General features: G+C 43.2%; 1 protein-coding gene across 1 annotated transcript in view; it reads right to left on the bottom strand.

Moving 5' to 3' along the window:
* Positions 1-875: 875 nt before the first annotated feature.
* Positions 876-15,633, bottom strand: part of LOC144892186 (uncharacterized) — a 27,644-nt gene continuing 12,886 nt past the window's right edge. The window contains exons 11-13 of the mRNA XM_078777463.1: positions 15,193-15,247; positions 14,641-15,077; positions 876-1,445 (exon numbers count right to left, since the gene is read on the bottom strand). Of these exons, the coding sequence (XP_078633589.1) occupies positions 1,287-1,445; positions 14,641-15,077; positions 15,193-15,247 (651 nt within the window). The 3' untranslated portion in view covers positions 876-1,286. The remainder of the gene's footprint in view (positions 1,446-14,640; positions 15,078-15,192; positions 15,248-15,633) is intronic.

The following is a 15,633-nucleotide window of genomic DNA, read 5'->3' as shown; positions in this document are numbered from 1 at the left end:
TTCATACAAAACCACACCCACTCATGACCCACTCCTGCATAACACACACACACACACACACACACACACACACACACACACACACACACACACACACACACACACACACACACACACACACACACACACACACACACCATTCACACATCTCCATTTCTATTCCGTAATCTCAACCTACACCGTTCGACGTGCCTCCATAAACTTCCTCCATATCCAAAGCGAGCCTTGGTGTCTTTGTGTTTGATACTTCTCCAACCCCTCCCCCCCCCCCCCTCTTCCCACACCTCCTCCCCCCAAACCGTCTCCCTCCCACACATCTCCCGATGTCCCTGCTCTCAAATGTTGTGTTTGTGTGCTTCCCCTTCACTCCCCATCTTGTCTACCGCTCCCATTTTTATATACTGTTTTATTTGCTTGTGTGATAAATGTTAGCTCTTTTACGAGCCTCGATTCTGTATCCAAAAAAAAAAAAATTCTTTCATGAACTGGTTCACCAGTCCTGATTTTTTATCGAAGTTGATTTGGCCTGGAATTTGTCATTTGTTCAGATTGAAATGATTTACTCTGAGAAAGATACCGCACGGTCATTTATGTCTACTGACTGTTGTTAGGAGACGGGATACCCGGCTGAACATCCATCCGAGGGAAGACACACCTTGTGATTCAAGGCTATGTGTGTGAACCACCAGCCTAGCTGTTTGTAATCGTCGGGAATCAAATCCAGCCGAGACAGTTCATCCAGCACACTATGAAGGCATCACAGAAGTTTATTTCAATTAATGAGACTTGATAAAGATATTTCATTAATTTGTGGTTAAGTACTGTCGCGTGACTCCCCAGGTGAACACCACAGGGATCACGGATAGCCAAAGCAAGCTTTTAACTCTGAAGCGTTCAGTTCAATTGCAGACTTCATACACGCGGGGAAAGAAAGGAGAAAGGGGACGAAGAAGAGCTTACCTTCACGGATCCCACTGCAGTCCTCAAACCTGCGGAAAATAAACTCAAAACAAAACCAGATTTAAAATGTTCAAAACACCAACTTTATTAAAATAAAATGCCGGTACAAAATAAAACACGGTCGAACTAAATTCCTAAACGGGATGTGCCCATAACAGACTTACACACAGACGAAGGGAAGAACAAATGAAATAAATATGTGGGTTATTTCATGCACTTAGCTCCGATCACTGGTGGGATCTCGTCAGGCTTTGCAAACTGGTCCAGGGTCGTGGCGACATTGCGCGCGCGTTGGCGGGAACCAGGCCTCTTTGCGCCCTTTCACGCTACAGGGCTCGTACACTCGTCCACGCACGGAGAACTTCAGTTCTCGGGCCGCGGCTCTTCCTGCTCCCTCTGTACGTCTCCGATGGCGTATCTGAACACAGTCGGTCCGATCGCTTCCTGGAGCCCTTCGTCCCCGCACAGCCGTCTTCCATCAAAGTCTGGAACAAAGAGGAGAGAGTCAAGGGGAGAGGAAGGCGTGAGGGGCAAAAGGCACGAGAAGAGAAGGCAAGAGAGAGCATGTCGGTCCGAGATTTCTGTTATTGACCATCTCGTGACGTCATCTGTGCCTCTCCACCCAATCCACATGCAGTCCGCTTCTGACATCATCGGTCGAACCTTGCCAATCAGCGCGCTGCTTCCTCCTCGTCCTTCCTTCACCAATCAGTGACTCCCTTCATACCCGGCCTTCCCGCTGGTCAACTCTCGCCCAATCGCTGTCCTTCTGGGCATGGATCTCGGCCAGCCTTAGCTATATGTGCCTGCCAAGTCGGGGTTGTCAGCCCTAGTGCTTGATGCCTGGCTTCCAGTTGGTTTTTATTGTTATTTTGTGGAGTTTAATGGCAATTCTAACTTGTGTCTATGGTGCGATGCCATTAAGAACAAAGGATAAATCACAGAGGTTTGACTAAGAAGGTAGTAGATAACATAATCCCTATAACTAGTGAACATGCCCCATTCCTTGCAATGGGGATGAAGATACACCTTAATCCGACATCCGGGCTAAACAAGGCCTCGACTTATTACTCGGTGGTAGTTCTTCTTCTTCACGACAGTCGGAGCATGTTACCTACACAAATATACCTGGTCTAAAGTATCTCTACCCCACCAACATAACACAGCCCACCTCCCCTCCCCCCCCCCCCCGCCACCCCTGAACCGTAGCCCCGCAAGGTTCATTGCAGGCGCTACCATTCCAGTCTTACCACTTACCGATTCACACTTAATTAACCTATGAAATTAATCAGGAGGGCTGTGGGAAGTGAGCCGAAGCTATTACCTATTCTCCTTACTGTTCTACCCCCTTAAGCAACAATGTACATTTCAAATATTTACAAAATTATTGAACTCCTCATTTTATTCAATTAATTGGAGCATCCCTTCATCATTTTTTAATGAATTGTGATAAACTGATCATTTGAACACAAATTGAACAAAATTAATCAAACAAAACACTTCCATTAACTCGACATTCTTTTCACAGCACAAAGTTCACTTGAACATCCTTTTCCTGGATACTCCCTCTTTATTTTTATTTTTATAAGAAAAATAACCTAGTTTTATCATCAGATTTACAATTTTCATATTTGCACTCTCACCAGTGAATACAAATGGCACCGGTATGTAGATGTCGCACGTTATCAAAATGTATGGTGTTGGGATATATATATATCATCCACTGGATCGTAATTTCAACCATGCTTCTCCACTTGTAACCCAAATATTTTTTCTAAGGAGCGAAGTCGTGCGAAGTCGTGCGAAGTCGTGCGAAGTCCTTCCTTGGCACACCTGAGCTCCTCACCACATACAAGGCTTTCATCCGCAGCTCAATGGAATACTGCTCTCCCCTTTGGGCTGGTGCTCCTGCCTCACACCTAGCTCGTCTTCGCGCTGTTGAAACCAAAGCATTCAGAATCATTGGAATCTCCCGCGATGAAGCTAACTCCAAGGGCTTCTCACTCACTCACCGCAGGCAGGTTGGTGGTCTTTCCGTCTTCTACCCACTCCTCTCTGGCCTTGCCCCCCAGCTCTCTCTGGGCTCTGTCCCGCAAATATTCCTACAGGTCGCACAAGATCTGCCTGCAACCCTCTTTTGGTTAAACTGCCAAAATCAAGACTCTCTGCTCACCTTCACTCCTTCCTTCCTCTTTTCTCCCGCCTCTGGAACAAACTCCCTCACTCTCTTCAATCCCACTCCACCCTCCAAGTCTTTAAAACAGCTGTTCACCACCATCTCTTATCTTCCCCCATCCAAAACCTTGATCTTTTCTACCCCCGCTAATTTCACCCCAATTCCCCTTTTTGAAATACCAACTTCTGTCCTGGAAGTCCTTGGTGTCCTTGTGCTTTATACTTCTCCCTCCCCCCCACCCCCCCCTTTCCCATGCCTCCTCCCCCTGGGCCCTCTCCCTTCCACACATCTCCCTGCTCTCGGATGTTGTGTTTGTGTGCTTCCCCTTTTCTCCCCATCTTGTCTTCCGCTCCCTCTTTTTGTGTATTTTGTTTGTCTGGTCGATTTGTTTGTGAAGTAAATGTTAGCTCTTTCACGAGCCTCGATTCAGTATACAAAAAATATATATATATATTTTCCATTAAATAAATAAAATGAATTTTATGAATCTTCTCATTATTCGAAAGTTTACAAAATGTCCCAAATCTGTATATTATTTTCTACTGTGGTTATATTAAACCATTAATTTACAAAATCCAACTTCCAATAAACTGAAAAATGCTTTGCTGGACCCATGCAAGATTCATCACAAATTTTGCAAACTTCCCAAAGACATATCTTTCATTGCCTTTGAATTTGTGAACACACCCGTTTCGTACTTCCACTCCATGTCAGGAACCATTTAGAATGGTGAAAATGAATTTCATAATAGACTTACCTCAGCCTCTAAAATGCCCAGCCTCAAAGTATTTCCTGCAATTTTCACGACTTCGAGGTCGAAATAGCAAACCAATCCTTTTTTGGGGCTAAAACTATCCTCAAATTCATTACATTTATACCGTCCTTTCCCAACCTTGTACACCTGGCATCACTATCTCCTTAGATGCCTACTGTTTGCATCCTTGGGAAACGACTACATAATTCATCCCAACCAAAAGGAACTACCTCCAATGTGTACATTTCCATTCTCACTAGAATTTGGCATCTGTATACATTTCTAAGCCTGGTGTTGGGCTAGCGGCTAGGGTGCCAGCCTAGGATCCTGGGTTCGAATCCCGGTCGATCGCTGAATTAACGCCAGAGGGGTTGACTCGGCCTGTCATCCTTCCGAGGTCGGCAAATTGAGTACCAGTTCACTGGTAATTCCCTGTTTGTCGTAAAAGGCGACAAAAAGGGTTGGCGGCAGGAAGGGCATCCGGCCGTAAAACATTGCTTCAAAAAGGGGACCAACAAAAACAACAACAACCACGGTGCCCGAAAAAGGCCAACCCCCGCTTTGCGGGGGAAAAATGGCCTCTGAAGGTGGGGTTTTATTTTTATTTTTATACATTTCTAATAATTACTCTCATTTGCTATATGAATGGCTCTTGTGTGGGCTAAATGCAGAGAAGTATTAATTCTGTGTTATCATTTCTTGTGTTTTAATTCAGCAAATCTTTACCCAGAACCCACTCCCCAGTACATATCAAAATATTACCGTTCTCAGGGGAGCATTATCAAATTTCTTTTCACAAGTCATCCGGCTCATCTTAGTGAGCTCTTGGCCATTATCACATCTGTCTTTGTTTACTAAACATACCATCCCACTGTGAGGCAGCTACACCGTCACTTTACATAAACCCATGCTTTATATTCATTTGTTTGCGTCGGAATTCCTTATCATTATCATTATTCTATCAGGGTGGGTGTCATTCAACCGGGAACCATTTATTAGACGTAAGTATGGAATGTCATATGCCAAGTCGCAAGGCCCCCCCCCCCCCCCCGCACCACCACCCCCCTCCTCCTATCTGGGGGGAGGGGGTGGTTGTTAAATATGGTGAACTCACATGGCACTCGCAACGGGCCTGTAATTATTAGAAAAGTCAGCTTATTTTACATCCTCTGTTACTGTAATATCATATTTAATGTCTTATTCCATCTCAGGTATTAGCCAAAAGTATGCCCTGTAACTGCATACAAAACACATATTGTTGGTGGGTATTCGATAAAAGTTCATATACCACATTACCCTTTACAACTATTAGTTCAACAGACAAAATTTCCTTTCTCATGAATGCACCTTTGTATATAAAAATAATAATTTTAACCCCATAAGAATGCCTCGTATGCAGAGATATCTGGAACCGTTATCATATTCAATTTATTTTTTCCAATGACTGCACATCCAAACCTAGATATTTTGAGTTTCGTAACTTTTAATACCCCAAATGTTCCATTCTTTCCCTCCCTGATCCTTAGATATAGGGATGGGTTCTTTTTAGGATCATGTTGCATAGAGCATTATTTTCCCAAACAGTGTGAACATTAAACTGCACCATTACCTCTGCCATCCAACAACGAACATTTGGTAATTACTGTTACACCAACACCTAAAATATAATTATCTTTGTACCACCACCAATTCCAAATTTACCAGAATTAATCACCACCAATTCCAAATTTACCAGAATTAATCACCACCAATTCCAAATTTACCAGAATTAATCACCAGCAATTCCAAATTTACCAGAATTAATCACCACCAATTCCAAATTTACCAGAATTAATCACCACCAATTCCAAATTTACCAGAATTAATCACCACCAATTCCAAATTTACCAGAATTAATCACCACCAATTCCAAATTTACCAGAATTAATCACCACCAATTCCAAATTTACCAGAATTAATCACCACCAATTCCAAATTTACCAGAATTAATCACCACCAATTCCAAATTTACCAGAATTAATCACCACCAATTCCAAATTTACCAGAATTAATCACCACCAATTCCAAATTTACCAGAATTAATCACCACCAATTCCAAATTTACCAGAATTAATCACCACCAATTCCAAATTTACCAGAATTAATCACCACCAATTCCAAATTTACCAGAATTAATCACCACCAATTCCAAATTTACCAGAATTAATCACCACCAATTCCAAATTTACCAGAATTAATCACCACCAATTCCAAATTTACCAGAATTAATCACCACCAATTCCAAATTTACCAGAATTAATCACCACCAATTCCAAATTTACCAGAATTAATCACCACCAATTCCAAATTTACCAGAATTAATCACCACCAATTGTAGTGACGTGTAAATACCAATTTTGCCAGAATTGGGACACTACACCCATGGCGCGAACATCGCAATTTCCATCTGTCTACTCCATGTCACAACTCTAACCTCTGATGTCTATCGGTCTCCTTCTACATTGATACTGTCCACCAGATTACACCCAAATTTGTCCATAAACCTCTGAGACACACACAACCTGTCCAAAGTTTCACAGTGAGGTTGGGTGCAGATCAATTCCGAAATAACAAAGAGGGTTTTGTCTGAAATTCGTCTCATGAAAACCCATCCAAGAGTCCAGTGTAACAGACAGACAAACACATAGACACGCAGAAGACCCCAGGGTCCCATCAAACTAGCTTGTCCCCAGATCCACAAAACGAAACATGTAACTTACTCAATGAATGCATTTTTTTTTTTTTTTTTTTTGTATACAGAGTCGAGGCTCGTGAAAGAGCTGACATTTATCAAACAAACAAATCAAACAAACAAGCAAACAAAGTATATAAAAAGGGGAGCGGTCGACAAGATGGGGAGAGAAGGGGAGGAAGCACACAAACACAACATTTGAGAGCAGGGACATCAGGAGATGTGTGGGAGGGAGAGGGCCTGGGGGGAGGCAGGATATGTATAAAACGCAAGGACACCAAGGACTTCCAGGAAAGAAGTCGGCACCTCAAAAAGTGGATTTGGGGTGAAATTAGCGGGGGTAGAAAAGATCAAGGTTTTGGATTGGGGAAGATAAGAGATGGTGGTGATTGCAATTATTGTCATCCCAATTTTCATTCCCTGTGCAAATTAAAGCACTCCGGACAATTTGCAGCCAATGTCAACAACTGAACTTGTTTCACTGAGTCCAGGCAGTTACATACATCCCTGCTTACGTCACACAAGACAACAGGTAATCCGCTATCAACAGACATCACACCACACAGAAACCTTTGGCAATGCAACAACCGAACTCGCAAGACAACAACAACAAAACATCCAAACCACCTCAATGGCTCACCTAGCAGCTCATTGTGTCCCTGTCTATCTCTTCTTGCATCTACACTGTTCACAGCAAGTCCAATTCATCATTTAAGTCACATGTACCCAGAGTATATGTAACAACCAATCAAACCTATTCCAGCGACACATACCGGTTTCCCAAAAACTCACAGAGCAGTCCAAATCCAGACCAGTCATGCATTTACATGTAAATATTAGGTATAGTATCTAAAATTGAACAAATGGTCGACTTGCAGCTCACAGATGAAAAGCTTGTATCTTTAAGATTGATCTAAGCTTCCGACATTTCAAATCGTCACTTGAAACGTCAGCTTATATCAAAAATACTTGCTCATTTCTGGAATCGCACGTTCAACCTTTTGTGTCATGACACAATATCTATTTAAAAGAAATATTTTCCATTTATACATTCATATACATACATCCCATTTATACATGGAGACGGCATGAAGCTGGAAGGTGTGAAAACATCTTGCTACCTCGGAGACATGCTGAATGGAGAAGGTGGATCAGACTCGGCAACGGTTGCTCGAGTGAGATGTGCATGGAAGAAGTTTCGGGAACTGAGTGGCATGCTGATGAGGAGGAGAGCGTCGCTGAAGCTGAAGGGAAAGGTGTATGCTGCATGTGTGAGAAGTGTTATGATTTATGGGAGCGAGACATGGGTAATGAACGTAGAGCAGCAACGAAGGCTGGAAAGGATGGAAATGCGAATGGCTCGATGGATGTGCGGAGTATCGTTGAGAGAGAGGAAGACAAATGATGAATTGCGAAAGATGATGGGAATAGAGCCTGTGATTGATGCTGTGAAGAGGAACAGGTTGAGATGGTTTGGTCATGTGTTGAGGAAGGATGAAAGTGACTGGTTGAGAAGAGTGATGGAAGTTAATGTAGAAGGAAGTAGAGGACGGGGAAGACCGAGAAAGACTTGGCTAAAGATGGTGGAAGAAGAAATGCGGGCAAGGGGGTTAACAAGGAGAGATGCAGAAAATAGGGCAAAATGGAGAAGATTGTCATGGGGACCGCAAGGCTAACCCCCACTCTAGCAGGGAAAATGGCCTTAAAATGCATGTTGTTGTTGTTTGTTGTTGTATACATTCATATAAATGTTAGCGTCAGTCACATCACAATCCGCGTGGATTGTAGCTGTCAGCCCGTCTGCAAACATCAATCACGTCGAATGTATTTCACACATATACATTCTCATTTACCCATGACTTACACACCATTTTCGAAGCACACCATTTTCACCATTACTGTTGAAACCACTCTTCCTATGACAATTCATGACACGCACACAATTACTTCCAACAATGCAACCAATGCCGTGCAAACAATTCCACAAATCACAAATCTATGACCAATAATACACATACCAGAACCAGTAAATCGCATAACCAAAACGCCAACTGTAAACCCAAACAGAATTTGTACATTTCCAGATCAACTCAAATCAAGAAATCAACACAAATCCTTATTACCTTCAATCAACTCAAAATGAAATCAAACAATTCAAAAACAGATCGGATCAGCGATCACAAATCACTTTTCCAATCAGCACATTCCAACACATTCCAAGCAACAATTCATTCAAAGCCACAATCATTTCAACACCAATGTACCAGATAAATCATACCAGATAAATCAACTCAGGAAAAATGCAATTTACCATGCACACAACACGATGTTATGCCCTTTAGCAGTTCACTGACACCAAGTCCAGCTCAATATCGGCAACAAAGCTTAAAAACACAACTGTCACCTTACTGTGACAAATAAGCAACCAACTTACTTCGCACTAAACCAAATAACTTTTCATCACCCCTTCTTCTGCAGCAAGAGTAAGTGAGTGAAACAGTTAAGAACCACCGCGACAAAATGCGGACACTTGTGTTTAATCCGGTCGAAACCAAATCAGACCAGATCTCGTTTTGACAAAAACACACCTGGGGTATTTCATGCGATGAGCGCCGGCGGATTTTCGTTTTTGACAAAATGACGGAAAAACTTGAACAACGCTACTGCATCAAATTTTGTGTTTTTGGCCTCTGGGATGTTGGATGCTTCCATTGTGATGACTGCAACTTGGTTTCTGGGTCGTACCCATAAACCCAGGACTCATCGCCAGTGATCACTGTGTTGAGGAAGCTGGGATCGCTGTTCACAGTCTCCAGCATGTCCTGTGCGATCTCCAAACGGAGTTGCTTCTGCTCAATCGTTAGCAGCTTTGGTACGAATTTCGCTGAGATTCTCCTGAAGCCCAAATCCTCCTTCATAATGGAATGAACGGTGTTGAATCTTGCGGATCGTTTCCACTTGGGAATCGCCAAGCTTTACACAAAATTTGATGCAGTAGCGTTGTTCAAGTTTTTCCGTCATTTTGTCAAAAACGAAAATCCGACGGCGCTCACTTACATGTCCTCACTCATCGGCGGTCTGCCGTCGAATGACAGCTTCTGCAGGTGGGAAAAAATTCACGCGTGTGCATTAGGATCGCCTACATACGTGCACCAATCAACGCCTCGCTAGCTTCTTTTTTTTTACGCACGAAAAATAAAGGTCGGATACTTTTTGAACACGGTAGTATTTTGCACATTAGCCAATTTTTTTTTTAACAAAAACAAAAGTTAAATTACGCCTGGGATTACGGACAGTAAAATTACAGTTCAGTACTTCGTGTAACCCCCACGAGCATTCAGGAGAGCACGTACACGTTGAGGCATGCTGTTCACGAGATTTGCCAAGGTGTGGACAGGAATCGCTTGCCATGCAGTGACAATAGCCTGCTGCAATTCACGCACAGAGGTCGGCTGCTGGTCCAAGTGGTCGATTTGACACGTTAATTCTGCCCACAAGTTCTCTATCGGATTCATATCCGGGGACATGGCAGGCCACTCCATATGCTCTACACCACGGTCAGCAAGAAAGTGTTGGATCATGCGAGTACGATGAGGCCGTGCATTGTCATCTTGGAAGACAAGGTTTCCTCGAAAGGCTGCACGAGCAAATGGAAGCAATGTTTCTTCCAGAATGGCCCTGTACTTGAACTGGTTAAGGTTTCCATTCAGAACAACCAGGTCAGTTTTGCCCCCTGCATGAAAAGCAGCCCAAACGGTCACCCCACCACCTCCAGTCTGGACTCTTGGCACTATACAATCTTTGTTGTAGGCTTCATGCACTTGTCTGCGCACTCGGACGTGGCCATCTTGACGATAGACCAGAAATCAAGACTTGTCACTGAAGATCACGTAATTCCAGTGTCCTGGCTGCCATTGACGGTGCTCTCTGGCCCACTGCAATCGGCGCTGGCAGTGTTGTCTGATCAGGCGTGGCTTTCTCAGGGGACGCCTGGCACGATAGCCTGCTTGAACCAGTCGTTGATTGACTAGCCTTCTGGATACAGGCACATTTGTCAGTTGCTGCCACTCAGCCCTAAGCCGATTAGCTGACGTGGTACGGCCATTGCGGACTAACTGGTGCAGCTGGCGATCATCCCTCCTTGTGGTTCTGCGGGGACATCCTGGCCTCGGTATTGGAGTAGGGACACGCCTCTGAGCATTTCGTTTCAGGATCTTTGACACCTGACTTTGAGTGATGCCATACTGCCGAGCAATAGCACGCTGTTTCATGCCGTAATTTCGTAAAGCCACCACTCCATGACAAACAGCATCGTCGAGTTGACGGACCATCTCCAGAGGAAGCGGCAATAACTTTTGGAGACGTGCAGCAGTTGTTTGCCACTGATACAGAACGCAACAACCCTTGTATACCCGACTGTGAAGCCAATCATCAAATGCACCTGTCCGTACATTTTGCCACGCCACCTGTGATATAATCCTGTTGTTGACTTCTTGCCTCGACAGACAATCAGTGACATGGTTTTTTTAACAAATAAATCACCAAAGTGTAAAAGAAACTCACCAGATTGATATACTGAGTTAAGAAAGTAAACCCAAGTCAAGAAAAAAAAAAATTCCATATTAAATGCCAAGTCTGTATATATTCATTAAGTTTACATATTTTCAATGGCAAAGTCGAGGCTCAGGTAAATCTACTTGATTTACACAAATTACGTACACAAATTAATTTTCTTCTTCTACAGGGACCGCAAGGCTAACCCCCGCTCTAGCAGGGAAAATGGCCCTTAAAATGCCTGTTGCTTGTTGTTGTATCCACTCAGTTTGGAGAGTAGCTGAAAGGAGGCAAGAGCGGGTGGTGGGTGGAAGGTGCGATGAAGGTAATGATTAGTCCACTGATAGCACAACCAAAATATATTCCAAGTTGCAGCACCACAGGTGCATCGAGACAGAATATAAAACGAAAAAAAAAGAAAGACTAAATAGATATCTGTGATCACAAAGAGATCGCCAAGGGTAAGCCTCTCCTCGACAATTGCCCCCAGCTTACCCGAGGCTCGATCTAATGATGGCATATTTCTCAGACCGTCATATGATGTTGACTGCAACATTTAGGGATAGAGTGCAGATTAATAAAACGCAACATCATGAAAATCAAAGGAAAATTGGTCAAGTTATGATAAAAAAGGTGTCTTTCGTTAATTATGTCAAAATCCGAAAAAGTAGGTCAAGGACACAAATCAAATATCAGGTGCACAACTTCAATGCAGTTACACTAGTACGATGCAAGAACATCTTAAAAGACCCAGCGGTCTTTGAGATTCCGCATTTGGAAAATTGAACGATGACAGAAAATGCTTTATTTTTTTTTCAGACCACCAATTGACCCTGACCTTTAACCTGGAGGGGAATGACAAAAATTAAGCGTAAAGGCTCCTTTGCTCTCGGCTATCTAGAGAGGGCAACATCAATTTTATTGGACAAACCTTAGTCAGGTTATGGTGAAAATGTTAAAATGTCTATAATTAGGTCATGACCTTAAAATTAGGTCAATTTTTTTTTTTTAAACAACCCTGTGTACCTTCTATTTTCATTATTGATGCAAAATTTCATTCTGAAAGTCCCAGCCAGCTCCGAGGTGCAGGAAGAAAAACCAAATTCTAAATGGTGGTTTCGTACTCCTGGGGGTCTCAGAGACTTTGCGGTGCAATAAAAAATTGGGGTGCTAATTGTGAAAACAAACCCTACACCAGTTATAAGCCTTCCTCTATTCTCCAGGCTGAGGCTAAATAGCAAACAAACTGCAAAAGAATCCTTTATTTGAAGGAAAGTTCAAGCAATCACATTATTATCTACATATGCCGAGAGGCGGAATGTGACATTTGACGATAAAGACTCGAAGGGAAGATGTATTATATGAACAGTGTTGTGATTTATATTCTGATGCTGATGCACCATAGCTTGTTACAGAACATCACTACAGTTTATTGGGAAGGGTTATACTGGGTGGTTTGCCATTGCCTTCCCAGCAGTAGTTAGGGTAGAAATTTGTAATTTGTTAATTTAATCCTTGCAGGTAAATTTAATTTTCCTGTTCATTTATTTTGCTAAATTTACTCCAGGGGATTCCCCCATGGAGAACCAGCTGCGGTCGCCACCCCCACTGCTTGTGCCGCAGGACCTCCGCAAACTGGACATGGGACACTTTGCGGACATCCCTCAGCTGAATTCGCCAACCCCACGTGTCTGGTACAACGCAGGTACCATACACGCTCCACAGTACACCGTGCTTCACAAAAAAACTCATTAAACATTTTCTCGCAATTCCTCGCAATTATTTTGATCGTGCCCAAATCTTGTTTAACCCCCAGGGGATCTTTGCCTGGTCGGGGGTTAAGTTAACCATGACCATCACCGCCGCACCTCAGCACAGAGCGCCATTTCCTGTGTGTTTTATATTTAACGGCGATGGCCCCACTTCACACAGGAGCGACAAAGGCTTCATTGGCTTGAGCCGTTACCTCCTGAACCAGAATGGGAGGACGGCAACCTGAACTACAACACAATGACTGGGGTGAAAATTTCAGGTACGAGAGGGTGTAAAAATCCGCAGGACTGACCCCAAACCATTTACCAAACTAAATGTGAGGGTGGTGTTTGTCAGCAAACTTGAAGAGCTGGTGGAAAGAGCACAAGAAAACAGACTCTGGGAAGACGATTCTACCTGCAAGAGATATGACATGTAATACATGTAAGACCTTAAGCTTTTATTTGGGAGGGTGAAGTTGGAGGAGAAGGGGAAATGGTAGGTCAAATTGAGCAGATATTTATCTGAAGGCCACCAGCCTGCATGATGGCAGCCTTCAAATAGCTATCCAGAAGAGAACAGACAGAAAGTAGAAAGGCAGGAAAGCAAGAAGTTTTGATAATTGTAGATTAACGTCAGCTGCATGGAGACAATTCCTGGAGACATCTGGAGAGTAGAGCAAGATTGTTAGATGTTTGGGAAAGCAAAGAGGAGATGACAATCAGGAGATATTTATCTGAAGGCCACCAGCCTGCATCATGGCAGCCTTCAAATAGCTATCCAGAAGAGAACAGACAGAAAGTAGAAAGGCAGGAAAGCAAGAAGTTTTGATAATTGTAGATTAACGTCAGCTGCATGGAGACAATTCCTGGAGACATCTGGAGAGTAGAGCAAGATTGTTAGATGTTTGGGAAAGCAAAGAGGAGATGACAATCAGGAGATATTTATCTGAAGGCCACCAGCCTGCATCATGGCAGCCTTCAAATAGCTATCCGGAAAAGAACAGTCAGGAAACTCAGAAGTTTTGATAATATTGTACCTGCCATATGAAAGCAATTAATTATTGGAACTGCCTTGAAATTAACGAAGGATTGTGAGATTTTCTCCACCTGAAGAGAGAGCCTCACTTGCTGTGGAGTTTTCCATTATGGGGACAGGTATGGGGCCATTAGGAGAAGGAACAAAGTGAGGGTTTGGGTTCAAGTTCGGATTAGGAGCCCAAATGTACCTGATAATTGCACTCCAATCATCATGACTTGTTGTCATGTCGCTGTAGACCAGAATGACTCCAGATGGAACTTTCTCAGCTGAATAACGACTTGTGTAGTTCACTCAAACTTTTGTTCAACCAAAACATTTTCTGTCAACTCGGGAGCTTTTCTCGGGAATCCAACTACCGTTCTACTACCTCAATACCTCAATATTTTAACTACCTCAATATTTCTAAACGTGCCACTTCCGCTTCATTTTACGCAGAGGATTTCTTCTCTTCGGGGCTCTTTTGGTGGTGGTAGAAGGAGTGATCACAACCTTTGTTGGCTTTACAGGTCCATGCAATGTTGAGCCTTCCCCAGGGGAGGTTGTAGAAGGACCCACTGGTTTCTTTACGGGAATACAAAATCTGGGTTTTGATATTTTCTCTGATCCTTTCCCCAAGTTTTCAATGGCCTCTATTGAGATCTCAACTGGTGAAGCGATGTTGTCTTCACTTACATTTCCTGGTATAAATGATGATACCAGATGGTTATCAGGATCAAAACGGTCCTGTCGCATCGGGACTGGTGAAGCGATGTTGTCTCCTCCACTTAAATTCTCTCTGGATAAAACATCAGGGATCAACAGCAGGGAGGTCTCATTCTGTGGAGCTGAGTTCTGCTGTGAATTCACACGAGATTGGGTTGTGTGATGCTGTGGCATTGGGACTGGTGAAGCGATGTTGTCTTCTTCGGTTACATTTTCCGTGGATAAAACATCAGGGATCAACAGCAGGGAGGTCTCATTCTGTGGAGCTGAGTTCTGCTGTGAATTCACATGAGATTGGGTTGTGTGATGCTGTGGCATTTCCATCATTGGCACAGCACGATTCACTTCTGGGATTTCAGAATCCAGTCTTCCGGGGCTTCCAGTTCTCTTTGTCGAGTTACAGCAGCCTGTGAACGAATAAAAAAAAAAAAGAAATATGGAGTTATAATTCCTTAATTTAAATTAATTTTGTTATTTGTGCACTTGAGTGAAATGTGCTCAATCTCAATTCCAGTAACTTACAGCACTTGTTCTTGTTCATGGCTTCATGGCGTTGTCTCCGGAGGTGAAGTATGATCTTTAACACAAAGAGCAGCAAACAACACACCTTAAGAGAGGACCTTGTGTCACGTGACATCCTGTCCACACAAGTTTTGAACAAAGCTTAATCAAGAATCAATTTGACTTGTCATGTGAAAACCCCACACTTTAATATTAGCCCCCGTTGGTCTTAGTCCGAAACGGGGGCTTTTGGATTGGTTTTTGTCAGTCCGTCTGTCCGCAAACATATCTCGGAGATGTATCAACGCATTTTGTTTATACTTAGCGCAAAGACAATGCATGATGGTGTACATATGCACATAATTTCGTTTCACGATGCGATCAAAGATGGCCGACTGGTGGCATTTAAGTTGTAAAAAAACAAACCCCGATGTCGAACATGTCGTCAACCCTTTCTCGGAC

The sequence above is a fragment of the Myxine glutinosa genome, chromosome 5 (assembly GCF_964187855.1).
Source record: "Myxine glutinosa chromosome 5, kmMyxGlut1.1, whole genome shotgun sequence".
Classification (NCBI taxonomy): Eukaryota; Metazoa; Chordata; class Myxini; order Myxiniformes; family Myxinidae; genus Myxine; species Myxine glutinosa.
This window is presented reverse-complemented; position numbering and strand designations above follow the sequence as displayed.